Source organism: Camelina sativa, chromosome 6 (genome assembly GCF_000633955.1).
Source record: "Camelina sativa cultivar DH55 chromosome 6, Cs, whole genome shotgun sequence".
Taxonomy (NCBI): Eukaryota; Viridiplantae; Streptophyta; class Magnoliopsida; order Brassicales; family Brassicaceae; genus Camelina; species Camelina sativa.
Window position 1 is genome coordinate 22,745,381 of NC_025690.1, and position 12,581 is coordinate 22,757,961.

At 37.3% G+C, this 12,581-nt stretch overlaps 4 protein-coding genes across 22 annotated transcripts in view; all 4 read left to right on the top strand.

Moving 5' to 3' along the window:
* LOC104793014 (UBP1-associated protein 2B-like) lies at positions 1,312-5,145 on the top strand. Of its 18 annotated transcripts, none has more exons than XR_002032383.1 (4): positions 1,312-2,823; positions 3,091-4,047; positions 4,173-4,246; positions 4,348-4,817. XR_002032383.1 is itself a non-coding variant. In XM_010519286.2 (2 exons), exon 1 carries the CDS (start codon positions 1,465-1,467, stop codon positions 2,806-2,808), a length of 1,344 nt encoding a protein of 447 aa, XP_010517588.1. In that variant the 5' UTR covers positions 1,312-1,464; the 3' UTR covers positions 2,809-2,823; positions 3,983-5,145. The 18 variants fall into 18 exon arrangements, 3 of the variants coding, with proteins under 3 accessions (XP_010517588.1, XP_010517590.1, XP_010517587.1); XR_002032385.1 differs by lacking the exon at positions 4,173-4,246 and having other exon boundaries at positions 3,091-3,665; positions 3,983-4,047; XR_002032386.1 differs by lacking the exon at positions 4,173-4,246 and having other exon boundaries at positions 3,091-3,665; positions 3,983-4,047; positions 4,402-4,817.
* On the top strand, positions 5,069-6,589 carry LOC104793016 (ABSCISIC ACID-INSENSITIVE 5-like protein 3). The gene is made up of 3 exons (XM_010519289.2): positions 5,069-6,112; positions 6,197-6,268; positions 6,351-6,589. The coding sequence occupies exons 1-3, from the start codon at positions 5,477-5,479 to the stop codon at positions 6,429-6,431; spliced, it is 789 nt and encodes a 262-aa protein (XP_010517591.1). The 5' UTR covers positions 5,069-5,476; the 3' UTR covers positions 6,432-6,589.
* On the top strand, positions 6,964-9,728 carry LOC104793017 (pentatricopeptide repeat-containing protein At2g41080-like). 2 transcript variants are annotated; one of them, XM_010519291.2, is made up of 2 exons: positions 6,964-9,247; positions 9,353-9,728. In XM_010519291.2, the coding sequence occupies exon 1, from the start codon at positions 7,007-7,009 to the stop codon at positions 8,957-8,959; it is 1,953 nt and encodes a 650-aa protein (XP_010517593.1). In that variant the 5' UTR covers positions 6,964-7,006; the 3' UTR covers positions 8,960-9,247; positions 9,353-9,728. The 2 variants fall into 2 exon arrangements, with proteins under 2 accessions (XP_010517593.1, XP_010517594.1); XM_010519292.2 differs by having other exon boundaries at positions 9,356-9,728.
* LOC104699377 (calmodulin-2/4-like) overlaps positions 9,084-12,581 on the top strand; it is a gene marked incomplete at its 3' end in the record, with an annotated part of 4,599 nt that continues 1,101 nt past the window's right edge. The window contains exons 1-2 of the mRNA XM_010414690.1: positions 9,084-9,207; positions 9,905-9,997. Of these exons, the coding sequence (XP_010412992.1) occupies positions 9,084-9,207; positions 9,905-9,997 (217 nt within the window). The remainder of the gene's footprint in view (positions 9,208-9,904; positions 9,998-12,581) is intronic.

A 12,581-nucleotide genomic window follows, 5' to 3' on the forward strand; every position in this document is an offset into this window, starting at 1 on the left:
TTTTTTTTTTTTTTTTTTTTTTTGGCATTATTGTCGTCGATATCTTAGTGGGATTTGGTTTCGATTTTGGTCTTATTCTGTTTTGTTTTGGCAATTTTTATTTATTTATTATTGAATGACAAAATAAAAGATATCCTTTATTAGGAAACAATTTGAAAACTTTAGGCTAAAGTCTTTTTTTTTAATAGGAATTGAAAAATGAAAAAAAAAAAAACTTTTGAATTTCGTCTGCCTAAATTTTTTTAAAAAATCCATGTGCAATTTATAATATTTTGCCCATAAACATAGTTCAAATATGTGTATTAGTTCCAAAATTATGATTGATTGATTACAAATTCTTTATTTTTAGCCTAATCTAGTGATAAAACAGTCACTATTATGAAACAAACGTAAAAATAAAATAAATGTGTTTAAATTTTATAGCGAAATAGAAGGAATAAAAAACAATACAAATGAGCATGACAAGGTTGAATAATGAGTGTTAATGTGTAGAGTGGATGTAATAATGATTTAGCTAAAATTTTCAAAAATTCTTCATACAATCGAAAATAAATTATTAATGTAATAATAATGATCAAACTTCCACTATAAGATTTTTTTTTCATTCTTACTTGCACACTGACTTTTAATCGTTTTTGTTTTCATAATTCATAAAAATGGTAAGTGGTTTGTCTCTTTACGAGCATGTAAACAAAAATAAAGTTCCTTTCATAATGAATAAGCTTTTTAAAAAGAAAGAAATTGCTAAAAAAAGGTATATCCGAGTTCCGTGCACCTTCCCAAAAACATACAGTAAGTATAAAAATTAAGTTTATTTTTATAAATATAAAGATTCAAAGGACATTATAACGTACTTTAGTAAAAAAAAAATGGTTGAATAATAGTGGAGCAAAATTGTTCCCCAAACCATTTAATCTAAAAATTATATTAGTAAGTAAAATATGTAATATCATAACAAAATATAATAAAGTTGATGACAAAATAATAATAATAATAATAAAGTTTGAGTGGAAATGAAAAGTAACTCCAACCAAAGCAATGTGCCTGTCAAGGCGCCACACCACACTCACTACCTAACCAATTTGGGAATTGCCCACTTTCCCACGAATCATTGCCAATATTGCCGGTTAAGTTAATCGGTCCGGTTCATCAGTTCGATTGGACATATTAATTGGATTTCAGATTAACCAAAAAGTCACGGCACATTGTATACGGGCCTCAAAACTTCACAAGTGTGACCTGATGATTAAAGGCCCAATAAACGTCTTATTATTTAATTATAATTTTTTTTTACAGAATAAATCTTTCCTAACTGTCTTGTCTTCTTCACACGGTCGCGAATCGTTAAGCTTCGTCGATTCAAGCAGATTTGTAGAAAGATAGATAGGAGGAAAAGACCCTCCAGGAATTACAAAACCCTAGAGGACTCTCTTCAATTCAACCTTAAAAACCACCAATTGCGCCATGACAAAGAAGAGAAAGCTCGAATCTGAATCCAACGAGACGTCAGAGCCGATGCAGAAGCAGCAGGAATGTGACAAAGAGAATCCAGGAATCAGAAATGATGATCATCAAAGAGACGAAGACCAAGTAGTAAACCACGACGCACTCAAGGAGGGACCTAAAGATGACGATAATATCGAAGCGGGGTCGTTGTCAGGATCTAGGAATTCGAGAAATGAGGATGATGACGAAGAAGAGCCCCTCGATGATCTTTTAGAACCGTTCTCAAAGGATCAGCTTTTGATTCTTCTCAAAGAAGCCGCAGAGAGACATCGTGATGTAGCTGATCGAATCCGGATTGTGGCTGAAGAGGATCCTGTTCATCGTAAGATCTTCGTTCACGGGTTAGGATGGGATACTAAAGCCGACGCACTAATCGAAGCTTTTAAACATTACGGAGAGATCGAAGATTGCAAATGCGTGGTTGATAAGGTATCTGGGCAATCCAAAGGTTATGGCTTTATCCTCTTTAGGTCAAGGTCTGGTGCTCGTAAAGCGCTTAAGCAGCCTCAGAAGAAGATTGGGACCCGTATGACTGCGTGTCAGCTTGCTGCTGTAGGACCTGTTCAGGGAAACCCTGTGGTGGCTGCGCCTGCTCAGCATTTTAGCCCTGAGAATGTTCAGAGGAAGATTTATGTTAGTAATGTTAGCGCTGATCTTGATCCGCGGAAGTTGCTGGAGTTTTTCTCAAGATTTGGGGAGATTGAAGAAGGTCCTTTGGGGCTTGATAAAGCTACTGGGAGACCCAAAGGTTTCACTTTGTTTGTTTATAGATCTGCAGAAGGTGCCAAGAGGGCATTGGAAGAGCCACATAAGACCTTTGAAGGTCATGTCTTGCATTGCCATAAAGCAAACGATGGGCCAAAGCAGGGTAAGCAACATCAACATCAACATCACCATCATTCTCACAAACAAAATACTCGCTACCAAAGGAATGAAAACACTGGTTATGGTGCACCTGGAGGCCATGGACATTTCATAGCTGGTAATAACCAATCTGCGCAGGCCATAAACCCGGCTATTGGCCAGGCCCTTACAGCTTTGTTGGCTTCTCAGGGTGCTGGTTTGGGTTTGAACCAAGCATTTGGGCAGGCTTTGTTGGGGGCATTAGGGACAGCTAGTCCAGTAGCTGCTGCTGGAATGCCAAGCGGATATGGTACTCAAAATATCACACCTAGGGTCTATCCTGCGTATGGTGCCCAAGCCGGCTTTCAGGGTGGTTATCAGACTCAGCAACCTGGTCAGGGCAGTGCTGGAAGAGGGCAGCATGGAGTTCGCTATGGTGGCCCTTACATGGGTCATTAGATGTAGCCCACTCAGGTATGCCATTGCAGCTCCTTTTCATCTGTTTCATTAATGTTCTGTGCCAGACTTTATCTGTGGTTCCGTGATGGTTATGACCCTTGTATATCTTAAAACTTGGACTTGCTGTATTATGACCTTTTCATAGTTAACTCCATTATGTTAAGCATTGCAAGATCATCGTTTTCAAAGAATCAAAGTTAGTGTGACTTTTGTTGTGTTAGGTGTTCGGTTTTGCCCCATTTTATAAAAGTCGTCTTCTTATTTTCTCAATCGATTGTGCAGAATGCAGATATTCCAAAACAGTTCTTTTAATATTGACATGGTGAATCTTCTGAAGTTATTAAGGAGCTGATGCAAATGGAGTTGTTTAGTTTTTGGATGAAATGTTACTCTTTTCGTTTCTTCAAAGGCCATGACTCTTCAAACCTTTCAAGAAGTTTTTAGTTTTCCCCTACTTATTTTCCCAAATCCCAACTCTTTTTATGAATATCCCAATGACATTACTCTGATTTTGCTATCATCGCCTCTTTTAAAACTTTTGTGAACGTTTTCATTTGTAAACTTAAACAGTGTTCCTCATGGACACAAATGCTTTCATTCTCTATTTGAATTCGTGTTTTCCATATTCTTGGTTCCCTCTATATTTTGCCGTTTTGTGAGTTTTTCTACTGCATTCTCTAGATTCATGGTCATGTTTTGTTACTTTGGAACCTTGTGAGATCATGATCACACTTTCAATATAAATTTGCACATGATGTCTTATCTTGATTTCCACATATAATATTTGCTTAATCCTTGTTCCTCTCGCAGGTAATTTTGACTGCAGGCTGAACCTAACACTAACGCTCTACAAAATCGTATGGGTACCTGCTATTTGAATGCTGCTCACCTGCTTTATTTTTACTGACCAGAAATGTTGTGAATATAGAAATGACTGGTTTTTAACTATAGATGTAGGCAATAGTTGTTTTCTTGTTTAGCTTCGGTAGGCATCTGCCTGTACCAAAAAAGTCAACTTGTTTTGGCTCTGTGCTAAAAAGTTTGAACAAGTCTATTTCAAGGTTTTGACTTGTTTTAGAGCAGCATTTTGAATCTATAGCTATGAATGTGCATTTTAAGTTGATATCGCGGAGGTTATACTTAGTTAAATTTCTATCTGAGTTTGGTAACACAGACTAACACAGCTGGAATTGGTGATTTCTCTCGCATCGTGGAGCTCTGAACTGTCTTCCCAAAAAGGTAAGTAAAACCAACGCATTGTGAATATTTGTATTTAATGTAGAAGTAGAACCATTGTTGAGGAATGAATTGATGATGAAAGTCCTTACACAAATGTGCTTCCCCGTTTTTGTATGTTGAGTCAGAGCTTCACGAGTGTATGGTTATGCTAACTGCCGGGGTTCTACCTAGTTACCCTCTAGGCTCTATAGGCCACTAGGTTATGATAAGCATGTGAAGTTTTTTACATTACTTGATTCTTAGGAGACCTATGTTGGTACAGCCAGATAGATTGTGTGTTCTTGTTCTCTCTTTCGGCAGGATCGAGCTGCCACATATGATTCACTGAATCTGTATGTGTTATAATCATTGAAGGACAGGCAAATATACAAAGGAAGAAGAGTCTTATGACATTTGATGTGTTAGATGATAAGAAGAAGAGAGAAGTGTGAGAGACTGAGAGTAATTAAAGAAAGAGAAAAGGGAAACAGAAACACGTGGGAGAACATCCCAAAGAGGAAGCACACGCGGATCTTCATGCAAAGCCGATTCTCCCATGTGGTCCCTTCCTCCCTTTGTCCCCCTCCCCCTTTCTCCTTTTTCACCATACATACAACGAATCTTCTTTTTTTTTTATAATATCAAATTTGGTTTTTATCACAGTTCAACAACACCTTCTTGTTCTCGGTTACTTCCCCACTCTCACTTTTTATATAACAAGCGCATTTTGGGAAACTTATGTTTGTGAAAGACAAGTCTTGTTTAGAGAAAGTGATTTAACAATAGCTAAAGTGAATATATATAATAACTACCTACACAATGTCTTGAATATTTGTTATATGTTAAGATACGAATATTTGGTTTATATTCTTAGGGAATAAACTTCAGTTCTAAAGTGTTCACGAGATTAATACTTTCATATCTGTACAGAGACTTCTGTTTTTTGTTTTTTGTGTTTATTCTACAAGAAAAAGTAGCTTTAATTGAATTAAAAAATCCTCAAAGGTTTAAAGTTCTCGAGTGTAACAGTTTTTAAGGCAAACAAAAGAAAAACTCTTCTCACTCTCTCTTTCTAATATTTCTCTCCTGTGGAGAAACTAAAGAGAGAGAGAGAGAGAAGAGAATGTATGTTTGGTTTTATAATCTCTCAGCTTTTGCTAAAGATTTGTCTCAGAGCCCACCACTTGGACACAGAGAACCCAAGTTCCTTTCTTACTCTTTCTCGATTTACTCCTCCTTAATCTGCTTTTATTTCTTCCTCGAACATCATTCTTAAATTTTTATTCCCTTCTTCAGAGTCTCCAACCTCCTCTCTTTTCTCAAGTTTAGTTATCATCTGCATTTTTGAGCACTCGTGTGCTGCATGCAATTTCCCCTGGTTGTGTTTGTTGGCTGTGATTATTAGAACTTCTCATTTTCTAGGTGGTTAGATCGAACCAGGGTTGTGTAAATGGGTTCTATTAGAGGAAACATTGAAGAGCCAATCTCTCAGTCATTAACTAGGCAGAACTCTCTCTATAGCTTAAAGCTCCATGAGGTTCAAACCCATTTAGGAAGTTCAGGAAAACCACTAGGAAGCATGAACCTTGATGAACTTCTCAAGACTGTCTTGTCACCAGAAGAGGAAGGTCTTGTTCGTCAGGGAAGCTTGACTTTGCCTCGAGATCTCAGTAAAAAGACAGTTGATGAGGTTTGGAGAGATATCCAACTAGACAAGAATGGAAACACTACTACTACTACTACTGCTGCTCATAAGCAGCCTACGCTGGGTGAAATCACACTTGAGGATTTGTTGTTGAAAGCTGGTGTAGTGACTGAGACAATAGCTCCACAAGAAAACGTTGTGAACATAGCTTCACATGGGCAATGGGTTGAGTACCATCAGCCTGGACAACAACAAGGGTTTATGCCATATCCGGTTTGTGAGATGCAAGACATAGTGATGATGGGTGGTTTATCGGATACACCAAAAGCGCATGGGAGGAAAAGAGTGGCTGGAGATATTGTGGAGAAGACTGTTGAGAGGAGACAGAAGAGGATGATCAAGAACAGAGAATCTGCAGCACGTTCACGAGCTAGGAAACAGGTTTGAGAACTTGAGATTGTCTTTTTAGTTTATTAATATTTGTTACTTGTTAGTAAGCTGGTCTAATAAGATTAAAATTTACAGGCTTATACTCATGAGTTAGAGATCAAGGTTGAAAGGTTAGAAGAAGAAAATGAAAAACTTCGGAAGCTAAAGGTAAAAAACAACATCTCTTGTTTCATCATAATTTCGTTTACTGATTTATTGGTTTTCTAAGAAATTTGGATTATAATGGCAGGAGGTGGAGAAGATCCTACCAAGTGAACCACCGCCTGATCCTAAGTGGAAGCTCCGGCGAACAAACTCTGCTTCTCTCTGATCTTAAAAGACTTCTCTTTTTCTTTCTTTCTTTCTCCTTCTTCTTTGTGTTGGTTTATATCAAACAGCTTTTGTTCTTTGTATATTCTGTAGACTTTATTGACTTTTTGAACAGTATGTCTTTAAATACTTTTTTTGAGTGTAATTTCCTTTTGCATCTGGTTCAAACTTTTGAGTTTTCAACACTAGTTCAATGTCGCTTTTTAGTTTAAACTTGAGACACGACTTAGGAAGCAGGCAAGTCCTCAGACAAGAGTCTCTAGGTTCGTAGATAGAGTGACATACAACGGTAAGAATGTTTTTTACCTTTAGAACAGTAGAAGTATGTATACAAAATTGATTGATGGATGGTTCATGTCTTCATCATGGTTCTGCTAAACCGTTTTGATGGTTGGTTAACGGGAAAGGATTACCAATACGTTTTGGGCTTTTCTCCATATAAGTTATTGGGCTTTTTATTACGGCCCAACTAAACCGAGCGTTTAATTTTCCTTTCCTTCTTCTTCTTCTTCTTCGTCTTCGAGCTACAGAGAGAAACCTTCGCTGAGAATCCAATCTGCGACGTTTCAATTGTAAATGCACTGCTCAGTATCCTCTGTTGTTCGTCCACTATCAGCAGATCCTGCAACAGCCATAGCCACTTTGTGCTCAAAAGGAAACCTCCGAGAAGCTTTTCAGAGATTCCGACTCAACATCTTCACGAACACTTCTCTCTTCACCCCTTTTATCCAATCATGCACCACCAGACAATCTCTTCCGTCTGGGAAACAGCTTCATTGCCTCCTCGTCGTCTCCGGATTCTCCTCCGACAAGTTCATATGCAATCACCTCATGAGCATGTACTCAAAGCTTGGAGATTTCCCTTCAGCCGTCGCGTTGTATGGTCGTATGCCTAAGAAGAATTACATGTCATCTAACATACTTATCAATGGGTATGTGCGTGCTGGGGATTTGCTAAGTGCCCGGAACGTGTTCGATGAAATGCCTGATAGAAAGCTCACCACTTGGAATGCCATGATTGCTGGATTGATTCAGTTTGAGTGTAACGAAGAGGGTTTGAGTTTGTTTAGAGATATGCACGGATTAGGGTTTTGGCCCGACGAGTACACTCTTGGTAGTGTGTTTAGCGGATCTGCTGGGTTGCGGTCAGTGTTCATAGGGCAGCAGATTCATGGCTACACGATCAAATATGGGCTTGAGTTGGATTTAGTTGTTAATAGTTCGTTGGCTCATATGTATATGAGAAATGGGAAATTGAGAGATGGTGAAATTGTCATTAGATCAATGCCTGTTCGTAATTTGGTTGCATGGAATACACTCATCATGGGGAATGCTCAAAACGGATGTCCTGAAACCGTGCTTTATCTGTATAAGATGATGAAAATCTCTGGTTGTAGGCCTAACAAGATCACATTTGTAACTGTGCTCAGTTCTTGTTCAGACTTGGCGATTAGAGGTCAAGGTCAGCAGATTCATGCGGAAGCTATTAAGATTGGGGCTAGCTCTGTAGTAGCTGTGGTTAGTTCATTGATCAGTATGTATTCAAAATGTGGGTGTCTTGAAGATGCAGCTAAAGCTTTCTCAGAACGTGAAGATGAAGATGAAGTGATGTGGAGCTCGATGATTTCTGCTTATGGGTTTCATGGACAAGGCGATGTGGCAATCAAATTGTTTAATACAATGGTAGAGAAAACCGAAATGGAGATCAATGAGGTCGCGTTTCTAAACTTGCTTTATGCGTGTAGCCATTCTGGTTTAAAAGACAAAGGGCTTGAGTTGTTTGACATGATGGTGGAAAAATACGGCTTCAAGCCTGGTTTAAAACACTACACTTGTGTGGTGGACTTGCTTGGTCGAGCAGGCAGTTTGGATCAAGCCGAGGCAAAAATTAGGTCTATGCCAATCAAACCAGACACCATTATATGGAAAACACTGTTATCTGCGTGTAACTTACACAAAAACACAGAAATGGCACAGAGAGTCTTTCAAGAAATTCTTCAGATTGACCCTAATGACTCCGCTTGTTACGTCCTGCTTGCAAATGTTCACGCCTCAGCTAAGAGATGGCGTGATGTCTCAGAGGTGAGAAAACTAATGAGAGATAAGAATGTGAAGAAAGAAGCTGGAATCAGCTGGTTTGAACACAAAGGTGAAGTGTATCATTTTAAGATGGGAGATCGTTCTCAATCTACATCAAAAGAGATCTACTCATATCTAAAAGAGCTGACGCAGGAGATGAAGTTGAAGGGATACAAGCCTGATACAGCGTCAGTGTTGCATGATATGGATGAGGAGGAGAAAGAATCAGACTTGGTGCAGCACAGCGAGAAACTAGCGGTTGCATATGCGCTCATGATATTACCTGAAGGTGTACCCATTAGAATAATCAAGAACTTGCGGGTTTGCAGTGATTGCCATGTTGCTTTCAAATATATATCCGTGATCAAGAAGCGAGAGATCACGTTAAGAGATGGTAGCAGATTCCATCATTTCATTAACGGGAAGTGTTCTTGCAGCGATTATTGGTAGCCGGGCAGTTAAAGTATGCTATGACGCCGTGCTTCAGAGTCTTTCTGGAGTGTTAAGCACTCGGATTGGATCAGGAAGCCATTTGGGACGAAAGCATTCAGCAACAAGGGTAAATTTGTAATACATGTTGGGTCATATGGACACTGGTCACAAGACTCAAATTCTTTACATTGCGGGTAGTAGTAGCTTTGCAGTCTACCTTGAGATTGCTCCTGCCTGTGTTATTCTTGAGTCAGGCGCAGAAAGTGGTTTGCTGTCAACTTTACTTGCTCTACCCATCTCCGCAAGGTAGAAACTTATTTGATGCTTCTCGTTATTTCTAATGTACCATGTTTTTGCTCGTTTGTGTAGTTTCTAACCTTCCACACGCTTGGTTTGCGATTCCTTCCACAGTAGTGAATAGAGATGTTAAATAAGGATGGAGTGAGTTCTCTGCTCTTTCTCACCATGCACTGAGCAAGTAGAATGCACTTGCAAATCCCTCCGATCAGATTTCCTACGTAACGTTCGTTAACTTCAACAGCACCAATTTACTAAATATGTGCTAATCAATTGTCATAAGCGTGTAGTTCCTCATTCATTTTTATCTTAATGCAAGTTTTTGCTTTATTATTTGTTAAGTTTCGCATAGATAAGGACATTCGAAACACATGAGTTTTACTCCCTTCGTTTTTTAGTTGATATTTTAGGAGAATTTTTTTGTTTTCATATTATTGATGTATGCAACTTTTCATGCAAAACTAATTAGTTTATTTATTGGTTTTGACTATTTATATTGTACAAATTGTTTTATTACTGGTCGACTCGTGTTTAGATTAATAATAAATTACATATTAGTTTAGAACTAAACAAAAAACAAATAATTCTTTAATTGGTTTGCAAAAACATCAGATGGTAACAGCACCATCGATGTCCTTGAGTTCTGATACGCATTGATCGACACAGACTGTAAGGAAAAACTCAAGAAAGCTCAACTCACTGACAATCAGCTTGTCGAGTGTAAGGAATTCTTCAGCTCAATAGACAAGGATGGTGATGGTATGGTTCATCATCCCTTTCCCTCTTATCGTACAAAAATATTTCTCAACAAAGCAAAACATTAGCATTTGTAAAGAAAAGCATAAGGAATTTTTTTTTTTTTATGTATTTGATAAAAAAATTAAATAGATTCTCAGAAAACGTTATATCAAAATTATATCTTCTCTTTTTATTGTTACGTTGGCATTTTGTTACTTCATTTAAAAAATATATTTCTATATCAAAAATTTTATACAAATTTTCAAGATTCATGCAGTTTTTATTATCTTTTCAAACATGTAATACATTATAAAATATTCTATTAATATAAACAAAAGATTTAGACATATGAATGAATATATATTCAATATTGTTTAATTGTTTTCATGTCTTTAAAATAGATCATCTATGAGAATTCAACCAAAAAAAACTCAAACTTTCCAGAATTTGCCAAAAAGAGCATGGATTTCTGGTATAGCCAAATAATACTCAACTTTTGTTGATTTTCAAATATAATAACAAACTTTCATTGACTTGCCAAATTAGCATGCTGTTTATAAAGTTAATAGAAAAATTAAACGTCATTAACAACACGTTAACAATTGGGGTTAAATAAAAAAAAATGCATCACCAAAGGTCGAACTGTATTCTGAGGATATAAGAGAGGATTATACCACTGTACCAAAGTCAACTTTCAAAGAATGTTGCAACATACTTGTTTTTATTATATGCGTACGGAATTAAAAAAAAAATCAGTTTTTTATTCCGTAATACATTACAAGACCATATCTACTTGCAAACCTAATATATGATCCTGTAATAAGTTCCTAATATATATATGATACGCCTTTATACATTACAAGACCATATCTACTTGCAAACCTAATATATGATCCTGTAATAAGTTCCTAATATATATATGATACGCATGGACTAATATTTAATCAAATATTAAGGACTCGTCTCATGAACAAATGACATGCCTCGCGCCAACCTAGTTACCCTGCAACATTGAAACACACGTCTTCAATATTCGATAACCAAGTGTTTGAGCAAAACAAAGAACGCTCTTTCGCCTAATTGGATTACACAATGTGCGGAGAATAATTGCCTGTTCAAAATCAAAAAATAATTGGATTAGATGTCATTAGGTATGGGACCAGTTGAAAACATCGAAATTCTGTTGGATCCTATCTAATCTTCATGGGGTGCTTTTTGTTTTTGGAAGCGAAGTGCAACTTTTGCACTAGTGTTTGCCGAGCTTCTCTCAGCAACATCGCCAAGAATAGGGTTCTCTTGTTGAATTTCTGACCCCTTCACCATCTGAAGGTCAGTTTGCTCTCACTACTCTCTGAGCTCTGTTTCTGTTCTCTGCTTTTTAACAGAAGCACATCACTCTCTCTTACTCTCTTATGCTCTGTTTTGTTTCTTTAAAAGAGAGAAAGAGATTTACTCAAATGACTACATTGATATTTCGGATCTCAAGGATACTTCTTATAAGACACAACACACACATACTTATACTTACTTGATACCACTCGATTACTTAATTAGACTCTAGACTTAACAACTACTAGTACAAGACATCGCTTAATAAACACCAACAACTTTGCTTAGCTAGACACTAAACAAGACACTCTTTCTTACTATAGCATAGTTAAACTAATTAAAGACTCGTCATTGCTTCTCAACACAATTTCCTTCTAGTCAATTGTCATTGCTCACTTGCTACTTCCTCTTCTTCTTTGTTGACATTGTTTTCTTCTTGTCACAACTTCGTCTTCTCCGAAACTTGTTCTTCTTTTCCCTTTTACGCTCAGCTTCTTCTTACTCTTCTTCTCATTGCAGGTTCAATCAAGGTTCAACTTCAACAGTTTTTTTTCGAAACATCGCTCTTGAGTCTTGAGCCACGTTGTTCCCCGCCGGAGAGTATCCTTCTGACACATGGAGCAAGTACAACGCGCCTGTGAATCCCTCGATTCATTTCTTGGTAAAACCTACCTTCAGCGAGTAAAATGCATCCTTTTCGTTTCATAACAAGTCAACGAACAAAAAAACGCAAGTCAATGAACCAAAACATGCTAATCAAAATTAATGTCATAAAGCATGTACATTTTATCTTATTGCAACTTTTTCCTTTGTGATCTGTTTAAATTATTGCAGAAACAAACAAGGACGTTCCAGGCACTACTTCCCAGAAAGACAGACAGCATTTAATAATAGCGAGGAAAAAGGATTTTTTTTTTTTTTTTTTTTTCGGTCGGAAAAATAAATAAGGAATTGGAACAATACAAAACAAACCAACGAAAACCAAAGGAGGCGACTCACTGGAAAGGGTAAAAAAAAAAAAAACTGACATGGCAAAGTCAACGATCCGCGTAGAAACCGCGTGAACGTGTGATCCATCATCTCTCTCCTCTTGTGTGTTGTCAACCTGGCGCTTAAATTTTAAACGCAAATTAATGGCATTCTCGTAGTTAAACCCCCACATCAAGGGTGTAAAAGACATTTCCATACAATTCCGGTAAATAAAACGCCTCAAGTCCGCGTTTGTAGCACTAAAAATTGTCTCTTACAAACTCTTCGTTTTTCCTTTTTTTTTTTT

Bases quoted from the DNA above. Each gene is read 5' to 3' on its own strand.
- LOC104793016 (XM_010519289.2), top strand. From the start codon at position 5,477: ATGGGTTCTATTAGAGGAAACATTGAAGAGCCAATCTCTCAGTCATTA. The intron at 6,113-6,196 runs GTTTGAGAACTT...TAAAATTTACAG, and splicing joins GTTCACGAGCTAGGAAACAG to GCTTATACTCATGAGTTAGA. The intron at 6,269-6,350 runs GTAAAAAACAAC...TTATAATGGCAG, and splicing joins AAAAACTTCGGAAGCTAAAG to GAGGTGGAGAAGATCCTACC.
- LOC104793014 (XM_010519286.2), top strand. From the start codon at position 1,465: ATGACAAAGAAGAGAAAGCTCGAATCTGAATCCAACGAGACGTCAGAG.
- LOC104793017 (XM_010519291.2), top strand. From the start codon at position 7,007: ATGCACTGCTCAGTATCCTCTGTTGTTCGTCCACTATCAGCAGATCCT.